General features: G+C 36.8%; 2 protein-coding genes across 2 annotated transcripts; both read left to right on the top strand.

The window, feature by feature from the left end:
* Positions 1–1,800: 1,800 nt before the first annotated feature.
* On the top strand, positions 1,801–12,488 carry LOC143879115 (GATA transcription factor 26-like). The gene is made up of 8 exons (XM_077381300.1): positions 1,801–2,509; positions 7,789–8,157; positions 9,836–10,265; positions 10,506–10,578; positions 10,778–10,881; positions 10,998–11,184; positions 11,329–11,449; positions 11,821–12,488. Exons 1-8 carry the CDS (start codon positions 2,470–2,472, stop codon positions 12,204–12,206), a joined length of 1,710 nt encoding a protein of 569 aa, XP_077237415.1. The 5' UTR covers positions 1,801–2,469; the 3' UTR covers positions 12,207–12,488.
* A 1,507-nt stretch (positions 12,489–13,995) lies between these two features.
* LOC143893102 (PRA1 family protein F3-like) lies at positions 13,996–14,598 on the top strand. The gene has a single exon (XM_077398068.1). It carries the CDS (start codon positions 13,996–13,998, stop codon positions 14,596–14,598), a length of 603 nt encoding a protein of 200 aa, XP_077254183.1.
* Positions 14,599–15,681: the final 1,083 nt, after the last annotated feature.

The following is a 15,681-nucleotide window of genomic DNA, read 5'->3' as shown; positions in this document are numbered from 1 at the left end:
TATTTTCCTTACCACTATTTAGATGGAAATAATATGATTATGGCTTATGTAGAGGGATAAGGTTATAAACTTATAAGGAAAAATTGCCAATGGGTGACACCAAAATACAAGAATTGTGAACCGGGGACACACTTTTGAAAAATTGTTAGAGAGGGACGAAATTGGGGTTATCAAGTCTCTAAAAGGAGGTTACCAACCCTCTAAATGGGGTTATCAAACTCCCAAAAGGGGGTTATCAATCCTCTTTAACAATTTTTGAAAAAGGTGTCTCCAGTTCACAATTCTTGTATTTTGGTGTCCCCCCCTTGGCAATTTTTCCAACTTATGATAAGGTCCTTCTAAAAGAAACTTGATAGGGCTGATTCAAGTTATTTTATTCACTTATAATCAAACATTAGGAAGCAATAAAATATGGAAAAGTTTATCCTTCAAAACTTTTTTCAGAAAATTATTACAATCTAAACTGGGCAACTTATAAAGTATATTTTTAGGGAAAATACTAAAAAGAAAGTCAATTTTACTCTAATTTCTAAAATGACAATAAATAGGCCCCACTTCTGATACATTTAAGTGATCGGATTCGTTCAACCATAAGCGCTAAGTCCTAACAAATACAGATGAGAGATATGGAGTAGGATCTTGACCCTATTTGGGATTTCATGGTCTCCGTAACCGTATGCCCAATCTTTTGGATAGTTGGTCTTTTGCCCCTTGGCCTAAAAAGGGTAGGACCTTGTGGAACCTAACTCTGTTAGTGTCTATCCAGTTTATTTTGGAAAGAGAGAAATGCTCGAACGTGTAAGGATGTGGTCAAGAGCACTTAGTGGTTTCTCGAGCAAAAATTATCCCGGATATCTCGTTTAAAAAAGAGAAGCTAAATCGCCAATTTTTGTAGTCCTTTATCTTACGTATGAGATGTTCGTTCAAAATGGAACCAAGATCATGTGTGTCATCTCATAATGTTCTAAATGATCAACGATGTTGATTCACTCACATACTCCCTTGGACCCAAAAGTTGTCTTTCACCATTGATCATCACTTTGTAAATTTTATAATTTCATTACAGGCCTTCTCACTTTGTAGTTCTCTCCCGAGAAGCATACACATATAGACACGTACACTAGTTTTTATATGGTGTCCGCACATTTTTTTTTTTTTTAATATCTAGTGAGGCATGCCTTTTTCAAAGAACTAAACCATTCATTTGTTGGACCCCAAAGTAAATAAGCCGTGCCCCAAAAATTATCTCCATGGGATGATCCAAACCTCAACTGATCAGAGGGTTAGGATTGTGAAACAACCAATAACTCGAAAAGTTTAAGCTGTTAGAGTTAGTGTTCTTTAATCATTTATACTTAAAAAAACCCTCACATGTGGCCCCTCTTTTTTTTGGGTTGGCCGTACGTGTGACACATGTGACCCCTCTTTTGGACTGACGTTACACGTGGATTTTTAATATCAAGGAATTGTTGGTTTTTAAACCGAGACATGCCATGAACTCTAATACCATAACAATTTTTAAACCGAGACATGCCATGAACTCGAATACCATGTGATGTTACCAACTGCTCCAAAAGCTATAGTTGTTGGAGTTGATGTCATGTTGAGACCAACAAATGGATGGTATGGATCTTTGAACAAGCTGGGCTCATTATACTTTTTTTTACAAGAAATAAAAAACAAAGGCTTTTGGTTTGTGTTTTCCCCTCATGTTCAATGGTCTTGTCTTCTGGCATATTTGTATTTACAACATTTATTTGGAAAATAGCACCAAAGAGTGGAATATAAAAGGTAGAGAAAAGCAACAAGTCTTGTTTCTTTCTTCTTTTTCCGTTCTTTGTGTTTTTTTTCATGACTTTTTCTTTTTGAGTTTTGAAAATTATCAACATTAGAAAAGTCGAGGGTCAACACGATATTTGTAATAATATCTCTCTACCCTACTTCCTCTCCCATTTAATAAACTCTATATATTATTTTTTAATTGAAAAGGAATTAAAGGATATGTGTTAATTTCATAAGAAAGAGCAACGAAAGCTGAACATTTACTCTATATTATACATTTATACCATAAGGACACCCAAACGCCCTTCATTTTCACCTTCATTTCACCACCAATAATTTGATTCCTTGAATGGTTTTTTTCTCTCTTTCATTGAATTCTACACAACCCATTTCAAAACCTATTTCAATCTGTAAATATTTGGTTGATTCTGCTATTTTTTTAGACTAAAATAGAAGCTCTTTTGGGGTTCTTGGGTTTTAAATTCTCCAACTTTGTTTGGGTCTGTAAAGAAATTTTCCCCAGAATATTGCCTAAAAGTGGTTGTATATAATAAACTTATTCGTGTGATTTTTTTTTTTTGGTCAAATTCCTATCAAGAAGTTACTTGGTTTTTCCCATTTACCTCCTTTTCTTTTTCTTTTTTTCTTTTCTCTAATTTTTGTTGGAGATTAAGGAGGGAGGCAGTTATGGGGAAGCAAGGTCCTTGCTATCATTGTGGAGTTACAAGTGAGTCTTTATTCATTTTTCATGGCTTTGTTTGTTTGGATTAAGAAAACTTGTGGTATTTCTATTCCTTTCTGTTTTTCTTTTTTCTTATATTTTTTTCATATATGCTGTATTAGTCGGTTTATTTTTTTCGGATTAATCAGGACTATCTAGAGAAAGATTCCCAATTCCCTGGTGTGTTTCAATGATAAATGGATTAATTGAACAATTAAAAAAATACCCTTTTTATTTATTTATTTAGTCTTTTCATTTCTTTTGAATTTCTACCGGTTTATGAATTTATTCTTGAAGTACTGAAGGCTGAAAAGATTATAGAGAGTTCTTGTATTCTCCTTGTTTTCATTGTGTTCTCCTTCACTTAGTTATTTTTATGTTCTTTTGAATAAAATTGTTTGTTAGCTGCCAAGGAACTGATCGTGCTTTGATCATATTTGTTCACACATAGTACTTTGTCATTGTATATTTCAATGACATATTCAATTGCTGAGGAACTTTCTAGCATTTGCTTCTTTTTGTTCATCCTAAATCAGGTTCTCGGGATTTTATGTGTATTTGCCAACTGAGGACAATCTGGCTTTGGATTGTTCCATCTATTTAGAATTAAAGATGCAATTATTTTACATTAGTTGCAAGCATTTCTTTTAAGTAATGTTCTATCTCATTCTGTGCTCACTTGTTTCTGCACATGGAGTTAACCATGTGGTGGACTTGGTTGCAAAGTTCAATGCTAAGTATAACCATCACACAGCAGCAAAGACAGACTCTGTAATGGTAGAAATACAAAGGCATGAAAGTCTTTAGTAGTAAAAGAAATGGCCACTCCTATGTTTGTGGGAATTGTTATTGGACGAGGCAAATGGGGTTGTATTTGTGGAAACTAATATGCATAGTATCGGTGAAGGATAGTTTTGTTTTAATCCTAATCCATTAGAAAGTGGAAAGCCATCACAGATCCATAATTAGCTGTGTCTGTGACATGATATGTTTGCTACATCTAGAAACTTTCTTGTGTTTGTCTTCTGTGATTGGATTTTCATGGAGGGCAGAAAGAGCTACTTGTTCATATGAAAGATTGGACTCAAATGACTGATGGAAAGTTGGAAAGTTCACTCTGACTGTTGTGATTTCGGCAAAGTGAATACCTGTTGCAGTGTTGTGGTCCATGTGATCATCTTTCGAGTATACTTAGATTTCTATTTCCCATAGTATCTTAAATCAGCTTCGTAGTACGAACAAAATTTTTGACCATGTGTCAGAAGAAATGTCTATATTGAGCATATGCTTGACCCATCGGTTCATTAGTAAACTAGGTTGTTGTTTCAGATTTACTATATTAGTAAGCAAGTCTTTTTGCTATTAAAAAAAAGGATTTACTTTTATACCCTCCATTCTCACTCTTGTCTACTCTCACAACTTCAAGAAATCTCTCTGGAATTTCCCTTGGAGAATTAGAATCATTATTGGTCAAAACATCTTGATGGGCACTTATAGTCATAGTTTTAAAACTCCCCCGTGTCCGCGTCGACTACCCCAGATTGACTCCCTTTAAACTTGGCCGTGTTTCACGTTGTGCCTCATCCGTGTTCTGCATTTTTCCTTGCAGAGTCAATAAAAACTCCTTTGACTCTCCCGAATTATGACAGCGTCAACTGAGTACTCGACCGCGTTTTTAAACACTGCTTATAATAGTGTGCTCAGTATTGGATTCTTTCCTCCTTTCTTATTGATCATCTAAGTGCTTTGATTGTTTTTCCTAGAAGCTAGAGAATGCTATTTTTCATTCCTTCCCTTCTGAGTGTCATCCTATGCACATCTGCTCCCTTCATTACAAACTTTGACCCGTGTCATGCGTCAAAAATCCAAAATATTCATTGATTCAAGATTTATGGTCACTTGTTCAAATCCAAAATTCTAATCCTTCAAATGGGTTTGGGGGAGGGAATATTGGCTTTGGCCTCATACAAACCTCTCCAATCTTATGACATTGTCATCATCAGTCTCATTGGTGCACTCCTCAGCAAGTTGTTATTTTCGAATGGAAAATCTGTTGTAAATGAGACCACTTGCAGACTCATCACAGTTGCATACTCATCACACTATGCATGTTATTATTTGTTTATGGACAAAGGCTTACCCTCATCTACTCGACCATTACCATGAGATGGTTGGTAGACTCATCTACTTGACCATTAGCATACCACATATCACATTTGCAGTTAGTGTGGTAAGCTATTTTATGCAGACTCTTGTTGTTCCACATTGGGAAGCTGTGATTCATATATTGATGTACCTTAAAGGTGCCCCTGGTCGTGGGATATTGTATAAGTCGGAATGAGTACATTCGAATTGAGGGTACACTAATGTTGATTGGGCAGGCTCTCTTTTGGATAGGACATCCACTACTGATTATTGTACCTTCATTGGGCGTAAGCTGGTAACAGGTAGAAGAAGCGAAGTGTGGTTGAGCGATATTGTGAGTTGACGTGGTGAAGATTTTACTTCAAGAGATTGATTTTTACTATTGGTTGTCCAGTCAAATTATTTTGTGGCAAACAAGCTTCCTCACATATTGCCAACAATCCAGTGTTCCATGAGAGCACAAAACACACCAAAGTGGATTTCTATTTCATTAAGCAGAAAGTTATGGATGGGGAAATATCTACGTCATTTGAGATCAGCTAGCTGATATATTCACCAAAGCAATTAATCCTTAGTCAAATTACATGTATTTCTCCAGGATGGGTATTAGTATCTACACTCCATCTTGAGACGAAGTGTTAGAATGATGTAATGGAATGGGGCCCATAAGTTAAGTCACTTCTTAACTGTCACTACACTTCTTAATATGTGATGGAGCCCATCATGTTTATATGCGATATATAAAGGGAGGGAAGTACTGGGTTTTTCCTATTTAAAAAACCCTATGGACTTCTTCTCCACCACTCTTCTCCTCTTTTCATTTCTCTCTTATGCTATCTAGTTCTCTATTTTTTTTTTCTTCCAAAATTGGCAATAACATTCCTAGCATGAGCTTCATATGGACTTGGGCAACATTTATATTCTCTGGGCGTTGAGGTTGCTTTGTCCACTCATGGATAATGATTATGCATTGATGCAAATGGAAGTACACCTCAACCTTTTCATCCCCATCAATCTCACACAAATCATATGTAAACATGCCACTTTCCTCATGGGAAATATTTATCACTCTAGAGTGACCTCCTACCTAATTTAACTAATTGTTGGCAGCCTCATGCATGTCATGACATTGGTGAGTCCATGGCTACTCCAAGCCATCCTATTCTTAATCACTTATCAGTTATCATAGCACATACAACATTTGGGTCATCACCAACTGTCACCTCTTATACATTCACTCACCAATGGACATGGTTATTTACTTTGATGATTGTCACTCCATTATCTGGTTTTGTCTGTCTTGTCTCTTCCCTCGTATCATCTCATGAAAGAGAAAGAAACAATCAATAGCCATTTGCCATTCAAAAAATATAAAAATAAAACAATCAATATAATGTAAAATAATTAAATAAGTCATGAACCTGATGGCTGATTGCGAATGTTGATATAAGACTCTTTAACTTAGTTTTGTTACTTCATAATTAACTACTCCGTGGTCTTTTGTTAGTGTACACTGAGAATTAAACTCTGTATAAAGGAACTTGGATCTAATTCTCCTTGAGTGGTGAATTGGTGATAATTCAATTTTTTTCGAGTCTTCTCCTTGTAAGGTGTGGCTTCCTCTCATTGACTCTTATGGTTTTATCTGAATGCCATTCTCAACTGTGTCTATCAGTTGACCTTCCTTTAATTTAAATGATTGTTTTAATTGTCGTTAATGTTTCTATGTGCATGCCAGTCAATTCTCAATCAAGATATTAACTCTTTGTAATTTTAACTTGAATTGTTGGTGATGGACGACGGCCTTCTGTTAACTTGAGGATTTAGGACTGCACCATTTTTCTTCCCGATGTCAAACATCTGTTAAAATTTAGACTATAAGAGTGAAGCTTTGAGAAATTAGGCAATGATTTATCTCTCTATTTGCTGTTTTCAAGAACGAGTAGGCAAAAATGGAGACTGATGAAGCAATTGTATGTCCATCCATTTGCTTGTTTTACAACGGAGGGACACGCAAATGTTCCCCTTTCTGTTCCCTTCTCGGGTGGCATCTTCTTTTTGTTTCTTGTTTTCTTTTATGTTTTATTTTTACACTGAAAAATGGATGTGTTGTCATGATCTAAGTTTTGAATCTTTAAGATAAAGCAACAGTTGTAAAATCTAAGCATTGCCTTGCAGCTCATGGTCCATAGGCCAACGGCCAACCTATCAGTTTATCCTAAACCAAAGCCCAGGTTATGGGGGTTCAATCTGGATAAAGCTCTCAATTCCAAGAAACCTCCCCTATATTTCCACTAATGTAGTATGGGGTTTTATGCTTGTCGGGGGTGTATCTTACCGGGCTACTTATTAACTGGGCCTCTTCGAACCTTACAACTTTATAAATATCCACCTTATACATCAAGGGCAACTAAGCAATGAATGGAAGCTAATCCTAAGCCATAATTTAATGCCCGATGGTCTCGTAGTCAAATTTCATCCATTGCCTTCATTAAGATTACTTGCAAGGTTTGTAATGTTCAGTTGCAGGAATAGTTTCAAAACTCCCCCGCATCATCGTCGAGTCGCCCGAGTCGACTCCCTTTTACCTTGGCCGTGTTATGGTCTGAGTCAGTATTTTGCCGTACAAAGTCAATCAAAACTTCATTGACTCTCCCGAGTTATGAACTTATGATGTCAACCGAGTACTTGGCTGCGCCGTGCCGAGTTGACTAGGATTTACTTTGGCCGCATTTTGGCCCACATATGTGTTTTAAAACAGTGGTTGGAGTTTTGTTGCTAACGAAGTTCCTTTTTTCTTTTTTTGCTTTTTTTATTGGCACTAAAGAAGTTTCTTTGTTTCTAAAGAAGTTTCTTTTTTATGGTTGTTACCACCTGAAATATAAAACAGGATACCTCAGCTTGCCATAAATGTACAAATTAGGCTGGAAGCATGGAATTTCTCTCACTTGAGATTTATATTACAAATATAGGCGATTTCATTGTGGTCCTCAAATTTTTAATTTGATGAAACTGGATTAGATGCCAAGTTTGAGCCCTTTTCCTTTCTCTCCCATGTTTGTTGAATTTTACATTTTATGTACTTTGCTTCAGGACTTTTGCGTAATGTGCCCATTGCTGATAAACAAATAATGCAACAGGCACTCCTCTTTGGCGGAATGGACCACCAGAAAAACCAGTTTTGTGCAATGCATGTGGATCTAGATGGAGAACAAAGGGTACTCTTACGAACTACACCCCACTGCATTCCCGTGCAGACCTTCTTGATCACGAGAATTACAAAGTTCCCAAAGTTAAAAGTATATCCATCAAGAGCAAAGATCTGAAATTGCAAAAAAGAAAGCGCTCCAATGGTAATGTAGAACTTGAAGGTGAATCACTAGATTGCGATCAGAATTTCCAAAAAGTTCTGGATGAGGATACAAGCAATAGATCTAGCTCTGGATCAGCAATATCATACTCTGGGAGCTGTGCCCATTTTGGCACCACAGATGCAAGTGATTTAACAGGTTCTCAATTCAATTGAAGCTTGAATCTTACATCACCTTATTTACATTTCTCTTGTTTGATTTTCCTTCTAGTTTTATTCTCCGAGTCTGTGTTTACATTGAAATGCTGGGGTGATCTTGGTATTGGCAAAATCCCTTGAATGATTGAAGACTTGTCTAATATATTATGTAATTCAGTGTTTTGATGTCGCAATAATCTTTCTGAAATTAAGATATCCTGTTGATGACCAAATTTTAAACATGATCGCTTATTTCCTTGTTCTATACTTTTATTTTATTTTATTTTTTATATTTTGAGAGAGCCTAGAACTAAAACTCCTGTTTAAAAACATAATGCTATCTGATGCCACCCTTATCTGTATACTCATTGTCGATTGATGTCTTCGACCATCTGTGTAGGCATATTTTTTTAATTATTATTATCATTATCATTATCATTATCGTTATGTGTCTTTATTCCTTAACATTAAACTTCATCCAGGAATGTGGAAATGGATCGGAGTGGCATTAGCAATGTAATATGTAAGATTTCGATCTTTTCATATTTTTCCTAGCCTAAAGACAAGATAAAACTTGATTCCACCATCAGCATAGGGGCGCACTCTAATTTGTCTTTCGAATTGCCTCTCTATGTTGTAGTTCTACCATTGCCTTGCTATGAAATCTCTTTGGTTCTATGTTTGTTTTCTTTTGAGATGATATCCTGTGTATTGGCCAATGAAAATAACAATTTTTTAAAGAACTTGTTTGAGGTAGAAAGAAATCAACTAGGGTGAGTCAATACACAGACTTTATCAGTTTTTTTTCATTACCTCAGATAAGTCAAAGCAGTTTTTGATTTACTTGGTTGGGCAAAACTTGGACTCGAACTCTAACTCGGCCAAGGTAAAGCTGAGCCACCTCGTGCGAGTCATTGTTCACGAGTTTTTAAACATGCCTATCTGTTGATGTTATATATGTACTCCGCAATAAAAAAATTAAAAAGAAGAAGGCTACTTTGCATCTCTCCCATTCCTTTACAAAAATTTTCTTTGTAGCTTGTTATTGACAAAGCAATGGAAGGCTTTTTTCATCTATCTGTATTAAGTTGTTAACCAAGATTGCCATTGTATACCTCACCTGAAAGGAAAAGAAACACTATGCCCAACAGTCCTGTTCATGATAACAATATATACGACCACTTGGGCTAGACAATTGCATGAACAATGACCCTAGAAACGCAACATATTCTATCCAGGATATGAATAATAATAGAAAATGCATAAAATGCAACTTATTTCCAACGGTACATTCTATCTAGGACTGCTTCAATGTGTCTCCACCATTTCAATTTTCTTAAAAAAAATGACAGCCCTTATTGTACTTATCACATTGGTCTGGATAGCTTACCTGAAAGATAGTCTTGAAACTTATCATTTAGTTAATTGGAGGAGTTCCCTACATGCTAGATTTGGGGACTGTTTCAAAACCTTGGTTTGATCCGTAGGGAAATATTTCAACCTTCAAATACCTTGCTCTCCACCAATCAATAGCTGACTTTTTGTAGGTGATGTCTGAAAACTTGACGAGCTTAAAACTGTTCAGACTGTGGTACTCCTCCTTATAGAATATAGAATTTTTTCTGCATTAACTTTGAATTTTATATTAAATGACGTTTTTGTATCTCACTTATATTCAGGTTCAGCACAATCAAATGTCTGGGACCCACTTGTGCCTTCAAAGAAGAGGACTTGTGCTAGTCGCTCAAAGCCATCTTATGTCGAAAAGCTCACGAAAGATCTACATTGCATTTTACATGAGCAACAATTGTCTAACCTTTCTGGGTCTTCAGAAGACGACTTGCTTTTTCAAAATGAAACCCCAATGGTCTCTGTTGAGATAGGCCATGGAGGCGTACTCATCAGACATCCAACTTTAGCTGCCCGAGATGAGGAATCGGAGGCAAGCTCCTTACCCATAGATAACAAAACTTATGCCCTAAATGAAGCTTATTCAGGGTCAGCATCCCTTCCTGTACATAAGGAATTCAAGGGAACATGTCTTACAAATTTTGGCAATGAAGAAGTTAAGAAACTTGCAGGACAAAGGGCACAAGAGAGTTCAAAAAGGTGCTTTCGAAATTATTAATATTCAGTTAAAAATAACTTCATATTCAAGCCTGTCTTTTTTGGATGCATTTCCTTTGTTTCCTTTATTGCAATATGTATTGTTGGGCTTTCCTCTATTGGAAGGAGTACTTAGTTTCTATGGGTGAAGTGTTAGTACATTGATATACTTACTTAGTGCCCTTGGGTGAAGTGTTAATACATTGATTTCTATGGCTTAAAATTTCTATTTGTGATTCACAGGGACAAGTTTTCCCATGACAAGTTTGGTATGCTGAGAAATAGCATGTCACCCCTAACATGCACAGATTTGAGAGTAAGATCACATTTATATTAATTTTTTTGTGCTATGGCATTTGAGGAATTAGTATTCCCGAGAAACCTATTTCAAATCTAATTAGTGCATTCATGATTTAACAATGTGTAAATGATAGTCGAAAGGGCATGCTTATTTGTTTTTTGTTATTTCTGCTATTATCAAATAACTCACATGGTTGCAGTCCCTATTGGAATAGGACGTCGTTAACTATGAGGAGTTCATGAGACATCTGACAAATGAAGAACAACAACAGTTAATGAAATATCTACCTTCTACCGATACTACCAAATTTCCTGACAGGTTGTTTTTCATGTTCTTCGTGATTAAGTGGTACATAATAAATAACATGATTTCTACTTAACTATGGATTTGTTAATATCTGTATAGAATGTGATGTCCTTTTGTCTCATGTGCAGTCTTGAAAGCATGTTTGATTGTCCCCAATTTCTGGAGGCCTTATCTTCCTTTCAGCAACTACTTTTGGAGGGCATCTTTGATGTCTCTTTTTCTGGAGTAAAAACAGAAGAGTGTCGGACTTTAAAGAGGCTTGCATTACTCAATTTGACAAAATCCAAATGGGTAGAACATTATAATCGGCTCAAGGTGTGAACTGACCACCCAATTTTTCTGTATTCATAAGTTAAATGTTAAAATATTCAAATTATCCACTTTTACTGGATTGAATTTTTTGGAACGGAATTACACCTTGGTTTGACTTCTAAGTGATTTTTGTTTCATGTCCTTTAGGATGTAAAACATAAACAAATTAAAGAAGGAAGCAGAGTTACAATAGGACAGACTTTCCTCGGGTCTGATAACTTGAAACCAGCCAAGAAACCTCGTGATAGCCAAAATCAGAACTTTCCAGGTTAGTCAATTTTCAGTTTTCTGCTATACAGATGAGATTGAGGGAACTTGCAGATATGCCGATCAAATGTTGTTCTTTGTTGCAATTTATTAAATCATCTGTGTAACTGTACTGCTTAGCCCTGTTTGTTTAAGATTTTGCCAACCGGTTGCGAGTCCAAAACCAATTATTGGACTCAACTTTACTTTAATTTTGGATCCAATAATTGGGTTCAGACTCGCAATCAGTTGGCATAATCTCAAACAAGCAAGGCCTTACTGTTTATCAGTCATGTTAGAACTTAGAACTCTCAGTGGCTGTTTCTTTTTCAATTTTCTTTGTCAAACTATATTACGTTAACTGATTTTCATTGGTATTTTTGCAATTTACAGAACTAAAAGGCATGATGAGAAGCCCCAAAAGAGTGCATAGCTATGACACTAATGACGTGGACAATGAAGTCTCTTGCTTTAGTCCGAGAAGCCTGTTTGCCTTCTCACCAGACACAAGCTCCATCATGCTGGATTCTTTGCAATTCACTGATGACAGTTGTGATCAAGCTTTGTTATTTGACGTGCCTTCAAATGGGTCTTTCCCACAGGCAGAGCTTCTACACTGCCATCTTTGGAAACAGAAAACAACCCAAAGTGATTCCTCAGCAGAGAATCGATCTGTTGGAAAACAAGAGGCTCTCTCCGACCGTCCGTCTTCGAGTCTAAGCAGCCAACAGCCAAGTAACAGTAGTAGCATGTTATACCCACATCTTGTGATCCCATGAATTGCATCTTTCTACTATGTTTTTATGATGGGTATTTCTCTTTAATACACTTTTGAGTATGCTGACCTGTTTTGAATTCGCGTGTTAAGGGGTTGAAGGCTGGTTTTGGTATTGGATGACTCAAGTTTTATTATAACTCAGAAGTGCGATGGAAGGCGAATTCTTAGAAGGAGGAGTTGAAAATGTATGCAAGTATGTCTGTTGCTGCCTTGCAAATAAACTGAGAGATTTCCTTTATACTGCTTCATATCATGAAATGTACTTGTGGGCTTCTTTTTATACTGTCTTCTTGTTGAAGAAGCAAAGAATTCTGTACAAATGGAAACAAAGTAGAACATAGGGATCATGGGGGCCATATGCTCAACACAAGGATAATAAGACAACACAAGATAGGTTTGTTTGTAGATCACAGAACTTTCAAATATCCATCAAGCTCAAGATCAGTACTTAAAATACTTTCATGGGAGCCTAAAGTCACAACTTTAACATCCTCTTAAAAGATTAAAACCCAGTTTCTTAAGCTAGACCTCTTCCCTCTCCCTTTCACTAGAAACAAAACAAAATCCTTAGCCTCCACCACAGAATGTCTGTACATGAAGAATGCTTCTAAACATGAGGTTTTCTAAGCTCTGTTACACCAGAGCTTTGTTGCATCAAAATCAGCTTTCATTATCAATGGCCGGTTTTGATTTAAACACAACATAGTAATAGCTGGAACGTATCTGTGAAAAAAAAACCTTCGGTGGAGGTTAGATCAGCTCTCTAAACATTAACTTTTTAAGATTTACTTCAATCTTTTCAGGTTACAAGCTCGTGGTGCCAGACACATATATGTAGAGACAGAGAGACACCTTAACCATTCATTTGTTGGGCCCCAAGTAAATAGGCTGTACGCCGAATATCATCTCCATATGATATTCGGCGTACAGCCTATTTACTTGGGGCCCAACAAATGAATGGTTTGGATCATACTATGAAGTGGGCTCCAGTGCACCTTTCGAAAAATACTGAACTTCACAGGCACAGACCATATAAAAATCTATAAAATAATTAATAATTATAAAGAAATTTACATAAAGGTATTTAATAGGGTATATGATTTTTTCACCCCCCCACCTTTAGGATAATGCGCCCCATTTAAGCTTTTTGACGACAAATCAGGTTGAAAGGGGTGCGCATAATCCTATGGGGGGCGTGAAAAATTCATCTCCCTTTAATAGTTGGAGAAAACTTTTTAATTATAAAGTTTCAAATAACTTCAAGGACCAATCAACTTCTCAGAAAGCTGTTTCGCAGCTGGTTGTTGCATGTGAGAGCAGCCTCACAGGCCTACTTTTCAGCCAATTTTGCCTTATTCATTTAATTCATCTGAGATTGCTGCTCTCATGCAACATTCAGCCGCGAGATGGCCCCTAGCAAATCCCTTAAAATAATCTATTTTCAGATAAGGACCACTTTTAGAAGAGTCAAAATTCAAGCCATCAACACGGCACCCCTAGTCAAACTTCAAGACACGTTGTGGCCCACTTCTAGCTTGTGAAAGAACTGGGAAGCTTGGTAGTTGGAGGTCTGTCCCTGTCTCTCTCTCCAAAAGTCTTACTTCAAACGCGTTCAATTCAATGCCCTCTGTCTACCACAGCAAGTCCAAATTTAGAGACTTAAGGGTCATCAACAAATTCCCACAGGGCAATTTCCCACACAACTTCCTCCACTGATTTGCTATTTCTACTATAAATACACACACATACCAGGCCTAAAGAAAGACACAAGTTTCACCCTCTTCCCATCCATGGCTGCTTATGGACCGATTCTTAGGCCATCTACTGTGTCAAGTTCCGCTCCCATCGACCCTTCGCCGGACCACCCCAGCCCGGCCCGCAGGTCATTGAACGAGTTCGGCTTCACGTGGGTCTTCGGTGTACCCTCAACCCCAAAGGTTGCACTGGTCCGCGTCCTAAAGAATTTGTGTTACTTTCGCGAGTATTACACTCTCATCGTATGGCTAATACTCTTTGTTAGTCTAGTTCCGAAGCGTCATGAGTCGTTGATCTTTTTGGTGGCCCTCACGGCGGTGGCTTACCTCTATAATCTGTTAACGCGGGCTATACATGATTCGGTGGTGTCACATAAGGTGATCGATCCACGATTAGTTCTAGCCTTGATAGGGATCATAGTCATAGTTGAGCTTGTCATCACAAAAGCCATAGTTCACCTTCTTGTATCTCTGGCCATCGGAGTTCCGATCATCCTTGTTCATGCAATTTTACGAGTGAGTAATGATATTGTTGGGAACCAAGAGACTTTCGAGGTGGGAGAGTTAGTTTCGCTTGTGGGAAGGGCAGCGACATCGAATCAAACGCGTAGACTATACAGCAGTTTGATTTTATATTGACCATGTATTTGTAATTTTGGTTTCGATTAGAATGTTTTTGTGGCTCGTAGTATCTTCAACGAGATAAACTCATAATCAAAATCATTCATGTATAAGACCCTTTAGAATATCTTAACTTTTTAAATTTTGACGACTTTCCCTATGAATAGGGCTACCATTTTTACTTTCTAACCAACAGAATACCCAATCCCACAAAATCTCAGAATCTATTAATTTTTTATATTATTTTGGGTTTATATCAAGAAAAAAATGATAAAATAAAATTACTTAAAAAGATTTAAATCAAGAAAAAAATATAAAATAAAGGGCAGTTAAAAAGACCCCCATATAGGGCAGTGTAGAGAGAGAGAGAGAGAGATGGGGGATAATTTAAGATATTAGGGGGTTGATTTATCACTGCCCAAAATAAAATATCTTGATATTATCGCTTTAAATGAAAATATCACTATATTTTTTAAATTCTCAGGATTATTCCGACATTTTGTCGTTTTATCAAAATATCGCAATAAAAACGCTATATTTTGAAAGTATCGGAGATGTTTGTGACATAGGGCAACAACACTTTGGGGATTCACATCATTTTGGCCATGTTTGGCAACTATGAATTTTGTTTTTAAGAGATTATTAGTCAAGTGGTGAGAGAGGGGGTAGAAAGAGTTGAGATGAGAGAATTTGAGAGGGCAGGTGTGAGGAGATGGTGCTAAGTGTTCGAGCCAAGAAAACATTTTCTTTTTCCCAAATACTATTGAGAAAATAATTTTTCAAAAACACTAAAACATGGCAAAATATAAGATTTTGAAAATCCAAAATCACTAACACTAAGTGGCTTATAAAAAGGTGAGTTTTTCGTTTCCCTGTTTTCAGCTGCTCCGTGTCCTCTCCTCACTCACGCCCTCACAATTTTCTCCTCCTCCCACCATCCCGGCTGCCTACACCTCCCACCACGGAGCAAATTTCATGACTGCCAAACACGGCCTTTGTGTGTACAAAATATTTGGATCATGGCCCATCCATAATTAAAATAACCTATTTCTAAGAAGTTGGTCTAATAAGAGTTTTCATATGGTGCCATAGCTCTTCCTT

The sequence above is a fragment of the Tasmannia lanceolata genome, unplaced genomic scaffold (assembly GCF_043159265.1).
Source record: "Tasmannia lanceolata isolate RefF3 unplaced genomic scaffold, GAP_Taslan_0.1 ptg000002l, whole genome shotgun sequence".
Lineage (NCBI taxonomy): Eukaryota > Viridiplantae > Streptophyta > Magnoliopsida > Canellales > Winteraceae > Tasmannia > Tasmannia lanceolata.
Note: the sequence above shows the minus strand (reverse complement) of the source record. Positions and strands in the feature narration are given on the sequence as shown.